Genomic DNA, 18,950 nt, shown 5'->3' on the forward strand with positions numbered 1-18,950 from the left:
TTCTGACATAAAGCACAGTATGTCACAGCAAACGAGATCTATATGCTGGATTTCGTATTAAAAAATCACAAGTCGAACACTTCCCAAGTGTCTAGGACTGTGTGATGTATTATTATTATTATTATTATTATTATTATTATTATTATTATTGTCATTATCCCAATGGTGATGGCCCATCTCCACCAACATAAGGGGTCTAATGGTAGCTTTTTACCTCACAGGGAACCACACACACTTCATCTTCTTCCCACTACAGAGGATGTGGTTTAGACCACAACACAAGACAACCTCAATCACCTTTTCAGAGAGAAAGAGCTGTAATAATATCTACAGTTACAAGAAGGGATGAACAACATCTTATTCACACCGTTTGGAATAGGCTGCAACCAGGACTACATCTTGACCCAGTTTCTATTCTCGAATAGTTTAGAACCCCAGCCCTCAGATGGTCACAGAATCTTAGTGACAACAACTTGTCTGTAGCAAAACAACCCGGATGTAGTCATTCTAGTGTGTATATATGTTGGAGAGAGGAGGCATGTGTGTGTGTTTGAGCCAGAACTCCCATCAGCCCCAAGCAATACAGCAAGGAACATGGAAAGAATAGCAAAATCAAATGTTTAAGGCCATATTGTAGGGTGAGTGTATTACAGACCCTTCAGGTATGTTGCCATACAACTTCTGTGACCTCCAAGAAGAATCAATAATGCCTAGAAATAATGGGATTTGTAAGCCAGTGCATCTAGATGATACCAGTTGGGGAGGTTGCACCACAAAGCATGAGAGAAATTTGGTTGGCATGAAAATCCCTTTTCTTCCTTGTCTGACAAGATGTGCATACCTCAACATAACACACTCATGGTCCTTTCCCCCAGTTTCAACGAGCCACTTACTAGTGTTGATCAGGAACTGGTTAGACACGCCAGGATGGTCCACATCATGAATGGCAGCAGCAAATATTGCAGCTAAGATCTCCAGGTCAGTGAAGACAGCCTGAAAAGGCATAAGGGCATGAAGGAGCCTGTTACATGTTTGGAGCCAGGTATAATGGGGCTTCAGGGAAGGTTAGAGAGGTCCCTTGTAAAAGGGATATATGTTGACAAGGAACTCCTAAGACCAGAACCTCTGCGTCTCTCTTTTGCTGCTCTGACTGGTGAACCACTGCAGGCCAGAGATTTCCCTAAGAAGCACACACAACCCTCACAAGAAGAAATATACAATTTTTGGGGGCTACAAAGAGATCAGTTTGCCTCTCATTCCCATTCTCTTTAACAAAGACATTCTCGTTCAGATTAATCCTTTTCCCACCCTCAAGTTGGACAGGCACAGTAAATAGGACACGGGTTTGGAAATGAAAATAGCAATGATGATAATGGGGCAAAAAGAAAACGAGAAAGGTCCATCTGCTCTAGCCCAACTCTACAACCTGGTAGTATTCTGGTTTGGATTACAACTCCCTGCATGCCTCACCATTTCTTGGGTGGGAGCAAAAGAAATCATAGGTCCTTGCTCTAACCTCTCTCAAGATAGTATTGTCATTGTTACATTTCCATCTTGTCTTCTGCCTATATCATCAATTGGAAGGCCCCTCCTCCTCTGTATTATATTATAGTATTATATTACTAATAATATAATATTATATGTATATACAATATACTATATAATACTATACTATAATATAATACTATAATACTATAATGTAATACAATATAATACTAGTAATAATAATACAATATTATAATTATATATTTACATTACATGTAATATTACTAATAATATTACAATATAATGGTATGGTGCAATATAGTAATATATAATACTGATATTGAATACTGAAGACTATGCTAATAATATAATATATTGTCTGAAAATATATATTGTAAGCCGCTCTGAGACCCCTTTGGGGTGAGAAGAGCGGCATATAAATGCCGTATATTTATATGCCGCCCTTCTCACCCCGAAGGGGTCTCATATTATACATACATACATATATATAAAAGAGGCCAGGCTCCACAGAAGGCTCCACGGAAGAGCCTAAAAGGGAAGCAGCCAGCACTCCACTGCTGTGGTCCCTAGAAGGTGGTCACAGTGGTTAAAAATTAAGATATACTCTCTGAAACCACCTAAAGAAAAAGCAGGGTGAAAATGGAAGAAAGGAATGAAACAGCATTTAGGCCTGAGCATGGATTCAACAGCCAGGTCTGCTAAGGCCACACTTTGATTTATAGCCCCAGCAAATATCGTGGAGAGATTTCCCAAGCTTGCAAAAATTACTGTTCTGGACTATAAATCCTAGAATCCTCCAGCCCACATGCCTGCCACTTGGGAGTTGCAGTCCAAAAAGCCAACAAAACCCAAAATATACATCACAGTATTGCCATTAAGCTAATGGCAAGGTAGAAAATACACTAGATTTAGAAGTTCACTGGCTTCTCAGGAGGCAAATATTTTAACAAAATCATATAGGAGAGGAGAAATGATGGGATTACAATCATGGACCAGCAGCTGGTTTTACATGTTTACTTAAGGTAGTGGTTCTCAATCTATAGGTCCCTAGGTGTTTTGGCCTACAACTCCCAGAAATCCCAGTCAGTTTATGAGCTGTCTGGATTTCTGGGAGTTCAGGGCCAAAACATCTGGGGACTCACAGGTTGAGAACCACTGCCTTAAGGTCATGTTCAAAGTAGTATTGAAGGAGGGTTGATGTAGGCAAGAGCCTCCTTTCCCCATCTTGGCGGTGGAAGGTCTCAAGTCAATAAAATTCAGGAAATCACATCAACAGTAATTTGATAGTCCCCTTGGAGAGCGCTAGGCTGTCTCTGCCCTAGATCTAGTCCCAGGCCAAAACTGCAATTTGGCAGCTGAATGTCCACAAGGGCTGGGGGAACCATTCCCGCAGAGGGGTGGATGGGAAGTTAGGTCTGTTCCCTCTGCCATTCCTCCTCCACCACCTCATGAAGAAACATAGCAAGGGCAAAGACTTACATCCAAGGCCGGTGTAGACAGGAGGACGTGCGTGGACTGTGTGACGTCAGCCGCATGGAGGCTGTTGTGGTAGGCCACGTCAGCATGGTAGTGGTCTTCTAGCGTCATGATGTACGTGACTAATGTGTCCACAGGGATCTTGAAGGTTTTTAGCAAGTCTCTTTCCTAAGAAAGAGGTGGCAGGTGGAAGAGAAAAGAAGCACTTGTTGGGAAAGCTACCATGCAAGATCGCTAAAGAAGAAGCATGGCTATATCAAGGGGAGCTGGCTCTTGAAATGTTAGCACAAACTGTCCTTTCCCTCTCCATTATCACTATCAGAGGGATGGCAGCCTCATTTGGGAAAACGGAGGCACAGAGATCTTCGAAGCAGTAATTACTATTCAACGAAAGAGGATGAGCAAGAGAGCCACACTCTCTTCCATGATCTCAAGTGGTTTCTTTTGTCTGCTGGAGTCCCTTCCCAGACATCATATTCATTTACGGTTTATTAAAGTTCTCAGTGTAGGAGCCTCATTACTTTCCATATTTAGTTATTTTTATGTAAAAGATCCATGCCCATTCTAGTGCACAATCACACAGGAGTTTTAGTCAGAAAGAGAAATGCGATTGTTTATCTCAGGCTGCCCATGAGATTCAAGTTCCACAGGGAAGCTATGCTTATCTTTTGACACAAACTCCCAGCAGACTTAAAACACCTCACCGTTTGGTAATATAGAACAAACTTCAGAATCTGGTGTGTATTATTCATCTTTTAAGGCTCCATCAGACTCTGTTTTGTTTTGATGTCCCACTTCCCGGCCCAAGAATGCTGGCCTGCAATTCAGCCAGGTTTCTCACCGAGGACCTGGAAGTGTAATCTACCAGTAGATCAGAAAACAGTCGCATCCTCCAGTGTTCCCATCCCTAAAAGCACTAAAATGCCCAGGAAGACATGCCCTACACCATCTAGGAAAAGGAAGTGTGGTCTATGTCTTCTAGAGAAAAAAAAATCTTATGAAAGAGTAACTCTCAGCCATTATGGTGCTTATCTGGCTTTAATTTTTTCCCTATGTTTAGACTCCATAATTCTGAACATTAAATACATTGGGTTGTTGTAGGTCTTTTCAGGCTGTATGGCCATTGTCTAGCCCGAAAAAACCTACAACAACCCAGTGATTTCGGCTATGAAAGCCTTCGACAATACATTAAATACATTATTTGATGTTTGGAGTTACAGAGTCTGAATGCAGAAAAAATAGTGTTCAGTGATTAAAACACATAAATCCAAAGTTATCTGAGAAAGGATACTGGAAGCTTCAAATTAATATATTAACATTGTGTCAATCGATACCATATTTCAGGAGGGTCTCCTATCAAAGCCAGGAGGTACAGCGATGTGTAACGTGAGTCCACGTACCTGGAATATTGTATACATGATGCAGCTGAGTGACCGATTGTTGGAGTATTCGGCAACTCGGAAAATGTTAAGGCCCCATTTGTTCAGGTAGTCCAGTTCCTGGAAGAGATTTTAAGGACAAAACATTGATGCATTTTTCGGGCAATGAGATTCAAGCTGAAAGAAGGTGATTCCAGGGTGTGAAGATAAACTAAATGAAGAAAACAAACTCGCAACATGATCTTTTCGGTATTGAAACAGGAGTTTGAGTTGGCATTCCAGGCAAAGTCCTACCAGTGCCAGGACTGAAGGAAACCCATGTAACCAAAGGGACTGGGGGTACCTACAACTTAAGAAATTTGGGTATTAATATAATAATGTTAAATTGGCAAAGGGCTCTTGTGAGATTCATTTTTAAAAGATTTCATAGCATTTTAGATTCTTCAACAAAAATATGGTTTAAAATGATTACAAATGGCTAAGAAAGTCACAAAGAGCAACGTGGGCCTGTTATAATTATTGAGAAATAACATATTTGGTGTTCAGTGATTAAAACAACACACATTAAAAACATTGTTGAAAATTGTAATGAATGTAAATAAGGAATTATCGAAGTCTGAGGACATTATCTTCGTAGATATTCTGTAAGATAATAACTGAATAAATGTGAGTATTTAGGGGCATGAAACACAGGTCATGTATATTTTCTGTTTGACGAGGGTTGCTTATAATACTGAGTTTCAAAGGCAAGGGAAGACGCTAGTTACACAAGTGAGATTTTCTGGAAAGCAATGCAGATTTTTAAAAAATAAAATGATAAATACCAATACTCTACATTGTCTACTTATGTGTAGCCATATAATGTCTCCTGCCAGACTGAATGAAGAAGGTCTGTTTAGCAGCCAACTGGGGCACAAGGAGGAGGATGCTGTTTCTAACTCCTTCCCATCAGTGACAAGGAATTGCAATAAGAGTTTTACTTCTGCTGGAGCTATCAAGGTGGTCAGTTGAAACATTCACACCTAATTCCAGCAGACAAGAGTCCTTTGTCTCACCCTAGTCATTCCAAAGATATATAAACCATCTCTATCGCCCCACAAGGGGTTAGTCATAGATCATCAACTAGCACTTTCCTGGTAGCTATCACTGCCATCTGCTATTATTGTGATAAGAACATATTAGAGCACTTAGGCGCCTGCCAGCCGCTGCTAGACTGCACCAGCACTTTCGCCCCTTCCCTGTCCCTCTGTGCCGCACTTTATATCACTAGTAGAGCACTTTAGACCTAGCACTTATTAATGTGCCTTGAATGTGTGTTGCTGTTAAGTAATTTACGTTCATTTATACTCTCCAACAGTCTGCTCCTGAAAACAAAGCACTTTAAGAACTGATTTGTGGAAGCAGTCGGAACATCGACTATCATTCTGTATTGCTGCTACCCATGTGGTCCCCTGCCCCCCTTTGTGTACTGTTTCTATTGCTTTGGTGTAGCGGAGGGGGCAGAAGAGAAGGTGGCCTGGAGCCGGTGATTGAGGGTGTGGTGGGGAGGGGGGAGGGGGGGGGAGGGGGGTGGCTGGCAAGAACCAATAAATCTAATAACAAACGTAGATTGCGGCATGGAGGGGGGGAGGTGTCCCACTAGCCGAGGGGCCCCCATAGAGGTCGTGGTGGGAAGGAGGAGATGCGGGAGAAGGAGACCCCGAATTCGGCCTAATTCGGACCGTTTTTCCAAATTAACCATTCCCAATAGGTCTCCTAAGGTACCTTGGTGTAACCAGGTGAGCGGGCCCTCCGGCTTGAAGGTGGTGTTGTTGAACGCCAGGTCTGTCAACGGAAAGACATCTTGGATCCAGGATTTAATCCTGGAGGAGCGGGCAGACCTGGCGTGCATCACGGAGACCTGGTTGGATGAAGCGGGGGGCGTAAATCTCTCCCAGCTTTGTCCTCCAGGTTTCTCCGTGCAACACCAACCAAGAGCCGGAGGACGGGGAGGTGGGGTCGCAGTGGTCTATAGAGAGACCATCCATCTAACCAGGAGCCCCATCCCGCAGACCACAAACTTTGAATCGGTCTACCTGAGGGTGGGAGACCGGGACAGAATAGGGATTCTGTTAGTGTACCGTCCACCTCGCTGCACTACAGTCTCCCTACCTGAGCTAGCGGGGGTGGTCTCGAGCCTGGCGGTGGAGTCCCAACGGCTCCTTGTGCTGGGGGACTTCAACATCCACGCCGAGGCAACCCTCACAGGTGCGGCTCAGGACTTCATGTCCGCCATGGCAACCATGGGGCTGTCCCAACAAATAACTGGCCCCACCCACAGTGCTGGACACACATTGGACTTGGTTTTCTGCCAGGGATGGGAGCAGGGTGGCGGTGTGGAGGAGTTGTCCATCTCTCCGTTGCCATGGACCGACCACTTCCTGATTAGATTTAGGCTCACTGCGCCCCCTAACCTCCGCAAGGGTGGAGGACCCATTAAGATGGTCCGCCCCAGGAGGCTAATGGATCCGGCTGGATTCCTGACGGCTCTTGGGGAGTTTCCCGCCACCGCGGTAGGTGATCATGTCGAGGCCTTGGTCGCTCTCTGGAATGGGGAGATGACCAGGGCTATTGACATGATCGCTCCGGAACGTCCCCTCTCAAGTAACCGAGCTAAACCAGCCCCTTGGTTTACTGAGGAGCTGGCAGCGATGAAGCGAAGGAAGAGGGTTCTAGAGAGCGTGTGGCGCTCGGACCCAAACGAGTCAAACCGAACACGGTTTGTGTCCTTTTTGAGGGCATATGCCGCGGCAATAAAGGCTGCAAAGAAAACTTTCTTTGCAGCCACTATTGCGTCTGCAAAAAACCGTCCGGCGGAGTTGTTCCGGGTTGTCAGAGGTCTTTTAACTCCCCCTATCTCAGGTGGGAGCCCTGACAACTCGGCAGCGCGCTGTGAAGCATTTGCTCGGTTCTTCGCAGACAAAGTCGCTTTGATCCGCTCTGGGCTGGATGCCACATTAGATACAGTCTCTGTGGATGTGACACAAGCACCTGCTTGTCCGATTTTGTTGGATTCTTTTCAGCTTGTGAAACCCGAGGATGTGGACAAGATACTTGGAGGAATGAGACCCACCACGTCCATCCTAGACCCCTGCCCATCCTGGCTTCTAAAGGAGGCCAGAGGGGGATTGGCCGAGTGGGTAACGGTGGTGGTTAATGCCTCCCTTCGGGAAGGCAAGATTCCAGCGAGCCTAAAACAGGCTGTTATAAAGCCGCTGTTGAAGAAACCATCACTTGACCCCACTAAATTGGACAACTTTCGGCCTGTTTCCAATCTTCCCTTCTTGGGCAAAGTCATGGAAAGCGTGGTGGCCTCACAACTCCAGGTATTCTTGAGAGACACGGATTATCTGGATCCGGCACAGTCTGGCTTCAGACCGGGACATGGTACCGAGACGGTCTTGGTCGCCTTAGTGGATGATCTGCGCCGGGAGCTAGACAGGGGGAGTGTGTCCCTGTTGGTGCTCCTGGACCTCTCAGCGGCCTTCGATACCGTCGACCACGGTATTCTTCTGGGGCGCCTTGCAGAGATGGGTCTCGGGGGCACTGCTCTGCAGTGGCTCCGGTCATTTCTGGAGGGTCGCACTCAGAAGGTGTTACTGGGGGACTCCTGTTCAACGCCACAGCCGTTGACTTGCGGCGTTCCTCAGGGCTCCATCTTGTCCCCCTTGCTGTTTAACATCTACATGAAGCCGCTGGGTGAGATCATCCGGAGTTTCGGGGTGCGGTGTCACCTGTACGCAGATGACGTCCAACTCTGTCACTCCTTCCCACCTGCTACTAAGGAGGCCGTCGAAGTCCTGAACCGGTGCCTGGCCGCTGTAATGGTCTGGATGAGGGTGAACAAACTGAAACTAAATCCAGACAAGACAGAGGTACTCCTGGTCAGTCGCAAGGCCGAACAGGGTATAGGGTTACAGCCTGCGCTGGACGGGGTCGCACTCCCCTTGAAGGCGCAGGTTCGCAGCTTGGGTGTGACCCTGGACTCATCGCTGAGCCTGGAGCCTCAGGTTTCAGCGGTGACCAGGGGAGCATTTGCACAGCTTCGGCTCGTGCGCCAGCTGCGCCCGTATCTTGGGAAGTCTGACTTGGCCACGGTGGTACACGCTTTGGTCACATCCCGCCTCGACTACTGTAACGCTCTCTACGTGGGGCTGCCCTTGAAGACGGCCCGGAAGCTTCAGCTAGTCCAACGCGCGGCAGCCATGTTGTTAACGGGAGCAGGACACAGAGAGCGTACAACGCCCCTGTTGTCCCAGCTCCACTGGCTGCCGATTTGCTACCGGGCCCAATTTAAGGTGCTGGTGTTATCCTACAAAGCCCTAAACGGTTCCGGCCCAAAATACCTTGCAAACCGCATCTCGGCCTATGAGCCCACGAGGGCCTTGAGATCATCCGGAGAGGCCCTTCTCTCGGTCCCGCCTGCCTCACAGGCGCGTCTGGCGGGGACGAGAGAGCGGGCCTTCTCGGTGGTGGCCCCCCGGCTGTGGAACACCCTCCCTGCTGAAGTTAGACAGGCGCCCTCCTTGATGGCCTTTCGAAGGGGCTTGAAGACATGGCTCTTCGAGCAGGCCTTCAATTGAGTGTTCTCGAAACGACATAGGAATGAACTAGGATTATGAATTTTGGCTATGACCCCAGGACCTGACGAAGCGGATTTTTAGCATAAGTATATGTTGTGTTGTATTTGTCTGGTTTGTATTGTCATTATCACTGTACACTGTCTCTTTTTGTTGTTGTTCACCGCCCCGAGTCGCCCCCGGGCTGAGAGGGGCGGTCAATAAATGCAATAAATAAATAAATAAATAAATAAATAAATAAACCCTTTTTCCTAGTTCCAACAGACCTCATTACCTCTGAGGATGCTTGCCATAGATGCAGGCCAAACGTCAGGAGAGAATGCCTCTAGACCATGGCCATACAGCCCGAAAAAACCTACAACAACCCAGTATATTGACTGTTTTTACATTTTAACACATGCTTCAGATGGGGGTCATTACAGAACTCTTTTAGATAAGCTGTCTTTACTTCTGGTCCTACAGCTCCACATCCTTCCTCTTGTCCTAGCAACCCACTGAATGAATCTTTTTTTCCTAAGCTGAGATAAGAAGAAATGTCCTTCTGCATAAACAAACAAAATATAAAAGAGTTGGGCAGTGAGTTTTATTAGACCGCTAAAAATTAATCAATGTGGCGTAAAGGTGATATGAACATCTGAGTTCTCTGGAACTCTTCCTCAAGCGCAATAGTACAAGAATTCAGGGACAAAGGGTAGAAAGAAACTATCTGGCCTGGTAGACTGGGTTCCATGTGTAAATGCATGGCTCAGATGACTGGGAAAGCATTAAAGCAGAATTGGAGGAAAGAGACAAAAAGGAATGTACCTTTAAGATTGTCTGAAGCACCTTTAAGATTAACTGGCTTTTATTTTAGCATGAGCTTTTGTGGATAGAAATAGTACAGAGCTACTTTGGAAAGTTGGATTCCTATCAGTCCTTGGAGGATTGCAACTCTATCTTTTGTCGAAGGCTTTCATGGCCGGAATTCACTGGGTTGTTGTAGGTTTTTTCGGGCTATATGGCTATGGTCTAGAGGCATTCTCTCCTGACGTTTCGCCTGCATCTATGGCAAGCATCCTCAGAGGTAGTGAGGACTTCACTACCTCTGAGGATGCTTGCCACAGATGCAGGCGAAATGTCAGAAGAGAATGCCTCTAGACCATGGCCATACAGCCCAAAAAAACCTACAACAACCCAACTCTATCTTTTTCTTTTAAAAAATCTCAGAATGCCACCCAGCACCCTTTCGGGCAATTTCAGTACATTCCCTTCCTCCATAGGTTGTCTTTGGCCTTTTAAAAATCAGAATGTTTTTAAAAGGCCTAAGGGAGCACATTGCCTGGGTGGCATTTTACCCACCTCTATGTTTACATATTCAGATAATCAGGCAATGTTTTGTATATTTTATTGGTCTAATGAAAGGTCAACTCTGCCTTTTGCTTTTACTTCCATGACGACTTTCTTTTTTATGTAGTAGTGATAACACTGGCAATGAAAATAGTCAAGATGTGTCCTTTTTTGTGTGTTTCTATTCTTGTGTCCACCCAATTTTGTGAAATGAGATTGCACTGTGTGGGATCAGATTTAATGATAGCTTGTGCTATGATACATTTATTGGCCTTTTAATGTGCCACAAAACGCTTGGTTGTTGCAGCAATAGACTAACATAGCAACACATACAACACTCTTCCCCTCTGGAAACATAAGCCAAAAAATTAAGTTTCCAATCCTCCCTTCTTGCCATTTCAGGTCAAACAGAGCAAGATCTTAATTGGGTTGATGAATTGTAACCTGATATCCAACCAGTAAAAACTGGGTTAGGAATATGTTGCCTTAGTGGCAGATTCCCTTTTTGGCCCATTATCCCACAAAACTGAGTCCAAACATGAATAAGGGATCCTCTAGCTATCCCTGAAGAACAATCCCTGGGTTTTGTTTACAGCAGTGGTTCTCAACCTTGGGTCCCCAGATGTTTTTGGCCTACAACTCCCAGACTATTTTACCAGTTTACCAGCTGTTAGGATTTCTGGGAATTGTAGGCCAAAAACATCTGGGGACCCAAGGTTGAGAAGCACTGGTTTACAGCCTATGAGCTGGGAGCAACTTTGAATCCTGGCTTGGGCTCCTGTGTTATAGAATAACCACTATGTTACTAATTGCCAGGGTGAGATGGCAATTAGCACTGGAAATGAACCCAGAAGCTGGATACATGTCATCGTGAAGAAATTTTAAAAAATTATATAAATGAACACTTTGACTACTTAGGTATGGGAAAAGATAATACATACATGGACAGATGGACGGATGGACGGATGGATGGATGGATGGATGAATAAATAAATAAATAAATAGACAAACACATCCACACACAAATACAGCAAGACCCTCATATCTGTGGAGGATATATTCCCAGCCAGACAAAGCTTACCTGAAACCAGGTACGACTGAACACCATTAAATTACTTAACTCCTGGTCCCAGTTCTGCTGGAGGACCTAGGGATTCTTAGAGAGAGAGCCTCCTTCTAAGGGAAACCTAACACAGAACCATGCTAGAAGACCTAGCAAATTCCTAAAGAGATCATTTCCCATACATGGGTAACTGAAACTATGGTTTGGTTCCATAGTGAAAGGGGGTGGGGGGTTATTGTGTATTTCTATGTACCAAGGTTCAAATCCCCACTTGGCCATGGAAACCCACTGGGTGGGCAAATCATACTCTCTTAGCTTCAGAAGAAGGCAAAGAGGTCTTGCCAAGATAGCCCCATGATTTGCTAACCATGGAGTTAGAAACAACTTGAAGACACACAACAACAACACTAATATATATAGATATTAGGCCTGGGCAATCCATGGTTTTAAATGGTTCTAAAGTAGTTACAAAACTAAAGTTCTGGTGGTGAAAATTTCAGAACTCTAACAAAACCTTAAAAATTAATTTTTATTTCATTATTGACTATTTTTATGACATAACCAATTAAGAACTGCCATTTCCGATCCAGTTCCGAGCACAATTCAAAGTGCTGGTCTTGACCTATAAAACCCTATACGGCTTTGGCCCAGCGTACCTGTCCGAACGTATCTCCTTCTATGTCCCACCTCGGAGCTTAAGATCTTCTGGGGAGGCCCTGCTCTCGGCCCCACCTTTATCACAAGTGAGGCTGGTGGAGACGAGGGACAGGGCCTTCTCAGTGGTGGTCCCTCGCCTGTGGAATTCACTCCCTGTGGAAATTAGGTCATCCTCATCCCTCCTCTCCTTCAGAAGGAAGTTGAAAACAATGGATATGGGACCAGGCCTTTGGGTAATCTGGCAGACTGACAAAGTAATGACGACCAGAGTTTGGAAAAGATTATGATAATGCTGAATGGACTTATGGATTTTAGAACTTGGTGAACATTAACCACTAGATTGGCTTTTCTTTTTAGTTGTTACTGTATTAATTTATTGTTTTTAACTATTTGTGATTACTGCTGTTATGTATTTTACTTGTTGAATTGTTGGCACCGAATTGTGCCGGTTGTAAGCCGCTCTGAGTCCCCCCCCCCCCCCAATGGGGTTGAGAAGGGCGGGGTAGAAGTACTCGAAATAAATAAATACAAATTTATAATGAAATTTTGAGAGTTTTGTTAGAGTTTTGAAATTTTCACCACCAGAACTTTAGTTTTGTAAGTACTTTAGAACCATTTAGAACCATGCACTGCCCAGGCCTAATAGATATAGATATATTCTGGGAGGTGCCTGCTCCTGTGCTCCATGCCACAAAGCCCTTCAAACTGTCCAGATCAAATTTCCTCTGCAACATGAACTGAGCAAGATGTGGAGCCAAAGTATGGCCTCTTATATTTCTTAAGAGTCATATCAGAGGTCTCCTCATTTTAACCCACAACTCCCAGCTCACCCAGCCTTCAGAGTCAAAGACAGTCTTTGCCTAGCTGGCTCCCATAGTGGACAGCTTCTCTCTGCTGCACACCTCACCTTGTTGAGTAGATCTTCTTGGTCAGTTTTGACCCCAAAGCGGGGGATGCTGGAATTGGTCAGGCTGGAACTGTGCATAAGTTTCTTGACCCCGCTGATCTGGCACATGGGTTGCTGCCGCTTCTTCTTCTCCCGTTCTTTCTGTGTTGGGGATGGGATCTCCACATCGTTCTGCTTGTCTGAGGATGAAAAGAAACTGCATCTGAGAGAGAGAGGGGACAAGGGCGAAAGACTGAAAGTGCTACCACCTCGAAGCTTGTGCAAGAAACTCTCTGGGCAAACCTCTAGGGCTGACAACGACAGAAGTGCAGGACCTGCCTCGTCTTCTCCTGTGAGCGTGTTGCATCTTCACTCAACAGTTCAGCCTCATTCTTCTGAATGGAAGTGCTGCATTTAATGAGTAAGAAGGACCCTCAAACTCCTTCTTTCAATCCACAACATCTGGGGAAAGGGCTCAAGGTAGTTTGAGAATGGATGGCAACAGCTGTGGACAGATATTGGCTTAATAGAGAGACTTCGGGTGCTTTCACATCAAGATTTTATTATACCATTGCATAATAAGTAGTAATTCCTCATCATCTGAATAGTGCAGGACATCTAAAGGTGCATCTCACTCACCCAAAAACCCACTCACTCAAAACCACTTTATTTTCACTAGCAGAATTAAGAGTCTGGAATGAGCCTTTGGGAGAAGGGAAGAAGGTGAGGAAGGATCATAAGTGGAAGTTGTGGTCACTTTGAAGTGTATAAAGAGGGAAAAGTTTGGAGAAGTAAGTCTTGTCCTTCATGTGGCTTTATTTCAAACAGTAGGCTTAGGGATGAATAGGAGAACAACCAGTAGTGAGTTTGGGGCACAGAAAATGCAGAACAGTTTGAAAAAGTCATGAGATAACCCAGTAAAAGAGCCTAAATACCCTAAAAGCTCCAGATCCCACATGATCTTGGAAGATAAATGGGGTCAGCCCTGGTTAGGAGGCCATCAACAAATAACTGGAGCTGTAGGCTTTTTTTCAGAGGAAGGAACCATCCAAACCACCTCTGAAGATTTCTTGACTAAGAAAAGCCTGAAATTCATGGGGTCACCATAGGTCAACAAAAAACACAAACATCCTGTCGACTCAGATATGACAAAAATTAATGTAGTTAAAAAATATAATTGGTACCTAATCTTCCATCCTACATAGAGAAGGATGCTAATGGCTAAGTCAATGCCATCAATCCAGTAGGTCTTCTCAAGCCTGGACTAACAATTGGGTTTAGGTCACAGGTTATCTATGGATCTATCATGCAACTGTACATAATCGTCATGAGATGGAGCCCAAGCTTGTTTGGGGTGGAATGATAAAGGAGGGAAAGTGTGAGCTGAAATCCATGTTGAGGAAGGGGAGTGTGACTTATGCTTCTACGCAGGAGGGCTGTGTGCACAATACCAACCATTTGTTGGGAGCGGACAGACTCACCCTCAGGAGTGGGGGGCCTTGTTGCCCCTCCTTCTTCTAGCACTGTCTCCAGGGGCAAGAAGTCACGGGCAGGGCCCACCCATTGGGGAAAGAGAGAGGGTGGAGGGGACCGGTTCAGGGGCAAGTTGTGGATGTTGGCAGTGCCTAGTGGGGGCAGGAAGTGGGGCGGGCGCAGATTGACAGGGAAGTGGGTGGCATCGTGGCAGGGCAGAGCTATGCCCCAATGGTACCTGCGGGAAAAGCAGCGGCAGGGGGGCCTCATGGCCGAGGGGAGGGGGGTGGCCAAGTGGCCCTGGAAGAAAGCAGGGCCAACGTATGGCTCCATTCTAGAGTGTGGGGCCCCTGGGCAACCAGGAAACAGAACTGTGATATCACAGAACAAACAAACCAATCAGGATGCATTTCAGCAATTCCCAGTGGAAGGGCTACCCTTCTTAGAACAATAATTCCAAGGTTATCTAATAAGAAGCAGGGTTGTTTTTTTTTCCACCACTGTGCCACAAAATGGCATCCTATTTGTACCCATGAGCTACCACTTTTTTCCCTTCCTGGAATCTCTGTATCTGGCAGCCAATAGCTAAAGGACAGGCACTTTGAGTACTACAGGTTGAGTATCCCTTATCCAAAATGTTAGTGACAGAAGTATTTTGGATTTCGAAATATATTGTAAGATATCTTAGGGATTGACACCAAGTCTAAACATGACAGTCAGTCCTGCTTCATATTGACCTGATGCATATATTCTGAAGCTCATTTTATTCAACATATTCTTAATTATTTTGCATATGAAACAAAACACACTGAACTATCAGAAAGAAAATATGCCATTACCTCAACTATCCATGTGGATAATTTAGAATTTTGGAGGATTTTGGAATTCCGGATAAGGGATGCTCAACCTGTACTGTCTTATAGAGGATCTTGGACTGTCTGCTCGTTCCATCTCTCTCCAAATACCTACCCTAGTTATATGTCACCTTGTCATGCCCAGTATTTTTAAAATTTTAATTATTACAATTGGCTAGCCATAGGTTTTTAATGCGTTGTGGTGTTATTTTACTGTTTATTGCTTTGTTTGTGAGTTTATGTATTGTCTGTATTGTTGTTGTTGCTTTTTTATTGATGCATTTGGGCTCAGCCTCTTGTAAGCCACACCGAATCCCTTGGGAGATGGTAGCGGGGTATAAATAAAGGTTATTATTATTATTATTATTATCTGATATTCCTCCTCCGCCAGAGCCCTTTTGTGTTTCCTATTAATCCCCAAGAACCAAGATTGCCTGCATTCCAAAACGTGAATGTGTAAAACTGGTTTTCATCCAAGCTAGACAGAAAGCAAGGGCATCCTTTCACACAATTGAGGTGGTACCACCCAACTGCAAGAAGATGAATTGAAAAGAGAGCTACCATTTCTTGAAGGCCCAAGAGAAATGCCAGAGCATTAGAGATGCTCCAGCTGAGGTGAGAGCAGAACCAAGACCTCTGTTCTCTTTCCTTCCTCACCCCAATGAACAGACCTCCCTACCCCTTTCTGAGCCAGATACAACCCAGTGGGTCCCCCCCATTTCCTGCAATTTGCTCCTGCCCCACGACCTAAAATGGAATCCAGATGTCCAGGTAGATTCTCAGCCTTTGTCTCATGACAGCCTACTAGACACAACATTCTCTGTTGACTACCAGAAACCATCCAAGGGTCCCAGCTGCTGCTTAACAGTGGTGGTTAACACCAGACGGCCCACCTGCACACATGATCTGATAAACCCCTTTTCTGTAGCAGCAGCAGCGGAGTTGGCTCGACTTCTTTGGCTTGGCTGAAAGCCATGTTGTCAAAGAGCAAATAGCACAGGGGAAATAATCTCCCTCCCCTTTCTCTTATGTTTCGTCTGTTCCACCTTGCTCTGCCACCTGACCTTGGTAGGACATGCCATAGCTGCTGAGTAGGGAGTGTGAATTCTGGCCCTTGCACCAACATACACTTGGCCTGAATCCGCAGTCCATGTTCCGGCTTGCTCAGACACAAGGCTTCTATTGAAGAAGCCGTTTTGCATCAACATTTGCTTAAGGCTGGGTATTTGCATCTGCTGACGTCAATGGAGGCCTGGCTTTTGGAGAACACAGGCGGGTGTGTGGGCAGGCAAGGTTTTGCTTTGGATGTCCTCAGCTACTGGCTCATTTCTCTGGCTGGGGAGAGTGTGTAGGTCTACGTGTGTGTGTGTGTGTGTGTGTGTGAGACATACCTGGAGGGGCCTCCAACTCAGCCAGGATCCATGTGATGACCATTTATATCTCTATTCACAAATGTAATTTCCACAGGTGGGTTTTCATGTTGTGACAGTGCACACAATGGAGTTTTTTTTTTGTCGTGTCAGGAACGACTTGAGAAACTGCAAGTCGCTTCTGGTATGAGAGAATTGGCTGTCTGCAAGGACGTTTGCCCAGGGGACTCCCGGATGATTTGATGTTTTTATCATCTTTGTGGGAGGCTTCTCTCATGTCCCCACATGAGGAGCTGGAGCTGATAGAGGGAGCTCATCCGCCTCTCCCCGGATTCGAACCTGCAACCTGTCGGTCTTCAGTCCTGCTGGCACAGGGGTTTAACCCACGCGCCACTGGGGGCTCCCACACAATGGAGTATGAAGAATATATTTTCACAGCATGTGTCTATGCACATGATCATGTGGGGAATAGAGAGAGGTATTTGAATCGGGTGGCATGAGGGTGATGCACCTGGCAGATTCATCCAACTCATGTTTGCTTGGATAATAGGTTCTGCTGATTGAAGTTATAGGTTGCAATCTGTACTGGAGAAAAAGCTCTTCACATGCAGAGGATCACAGTGTTATGTGGTAAATGGGAAAAGTGTGTAATTCGCTTGCCTGGCCCCATGTGGTGCGTCTGAACTGTGAAACCCAGGAACGTTATGTGGCAATAGCTGGTAGCACTCCAGCAAAGCATGCGGGGAATGCGGAAGTACTTCATCAGTGTCACAGATGGACGATGAAAGCAACAACTCCCCTAGTGGCCAAAAAAAGTTAAACAGCCTCTGACTGTCTGTCTAGATTTGTTGTGTGTCTTTGGCATTGAATGTTTCCCATATATATGTACACTGTAATCCGCCCTGAGTCCCCTGCGGGGTGAGAAGGGTGGAATATAAATACTGTAAATAAATAAATAAGACCCACATCAAACAGGAAACAGAATGCTAAGGTTCCAGAACTCACAGCCAGAATTATCTGAATTATCTGCAAAGCACTAGCAAAGTCAGATTATATTTTGCTGGGTTTTGAAGTGTGAGAGTAACAAGTTACAAGTACTATGCTACCTGGAACTACTCAAGCAATGAAAGTAGAACAATACCACATTTCAAAAGCAACATAACTCAGGGAAAGGTTACCATACTGGTGTAAGGAACGATAGATTTCTAGTTACTTTCAAAAGTTACATCTTAAAAGAGTATTTAAGGCAATGTGGTGGAGATTATTTTCAGTCTATTGCTGTTGTGTTACTAGTTTTAATTAACCCCTCCTTAAAATTAATGCAAAGCAAATAAAAAGTAGATTAACAGTTTGACATATTACAACATCCACAGGTTACATCGTTGAGTACTGCGGGATTGCTTTTAATACATAGCCTTCCAAGTACAAGTGGAGTTCAGGTGTATACAGATCAACACTTGAACTTGCTGTCCTTACAGCTAGGTATTGCTCAGCATTTGCCACACGTCTGTGACTTGTAATTCAAAAGGGTAATTTGTCCCAAACTTTTCACCAAATCCTATTACATTGGCTGTCGCACTAAGGTTAAGATGATTAGTAATGGCACCAGCCAATCCCTCTCCAATGCCAGAAATACAACTTAATGGTGTAACATTAGAAAATGTTGACCATTTCCTCTACCTTGGCAGCGACCTCTCCACAAAAGTCAACATTGACACCGAAATACAACACCACCTGAGCTCTGCAAGTGCAACATTCTTCCGAATGAAGCACAGAGTGTTTGAGGAACGGGACATCCGTAGGGATATCAAGGTGCATGTTTATAAAGCTATTGTCCTCCCAACCCTGCTGTATGCCTGCGAAACGTGGACAGTCTACAGATGTCACATGCAACTCCTGAAACAATTCCATCAGCGTTGCCTCCGGAAAATCCTGCAAATCTCTTGGGAAGACAAGCGGACAAACGTCAGTGTGCTGGAAGAAGCAAAGACCACCAGCATTGAAGCGATGGTCCTCCGTCATCAACTCTGCTGGACAGGCCACTTTGTCCGGATGCCCGACCACCGTCTCCCCCAAAGCAGTTGCTCTACTCCGAACTCAAGACTGGAAAACGAAATGTTGGTGGGCAGGAAAAGAGATTTAAAGATGGGCTCAAAGCCAACCTTAAAAACTCTGACATAGACACTGAGAACTGGGAAGCTCTGGCCCTTGAGCGCTCCAGTTGAAGGTCAGCTGTGACCAGCAGTGCTGTAGAATTTGAAGAGGCATGAATGGAAGGCGAAAGAGAGAAACGTGCCAAGAGGAAGGCGCGTCAAGCCAACCCTGACCGGGACCGCCTTCC

At 45.2% G+C, this 18,950-nt stretch overlaps 1 protein-coding gene across 5 annotated transcripts in view; it reads right to left on the bottom strand.

Annotated features, from left to right (window-relative positions):
* PDE4A (phosphodiesterase 4A) overlaps positions 1-18,950 on the bottom strand; it is a 633,870-nt gene that overhangs the window by 14,968 nt on the left and 599,952 nt on the right. For all 5 annotated transcript variants that reach the window (XM_060763616.2, XM_060763615.2, XM_067464009.1 and 2 more), the window contains 4 exons: positions 12,934-13,112; positions 4,383-4,481; positions 2,986-3,150; positions 894-993 (listed from right to left, as the gene is read on the bottom strand). In XM_060763616.2, coding sequence (XP_060619599.1) covers positions 894-993; positions 2,986-3,150; positions 4,383-4,481; positions 12,934-13,112 — 543 coding nt within the window. The remainder of the gene's footprint in view (positions 1-893; positions 994-2,985; positions 3,151-4,382; positions 4,482-12,933; positions 13,113-18,950) is intronic.

Source organism: Anolis sagrei, chromosome 2, assembly GCF_037176765.1.
Source record: "Anolis sagrei isolate rAnoSag1 chromosome 2, rAnoSag1.mat, whole genome shotgun sequence".
In the NCBI taxonomy this organism is placed as follows: domain Eukaryota; kingdom Metazoa; phylum Chordata; class Lepidosauria; order Squamata; family Dactyloidae; genus Anolis; species Anolis sagrei.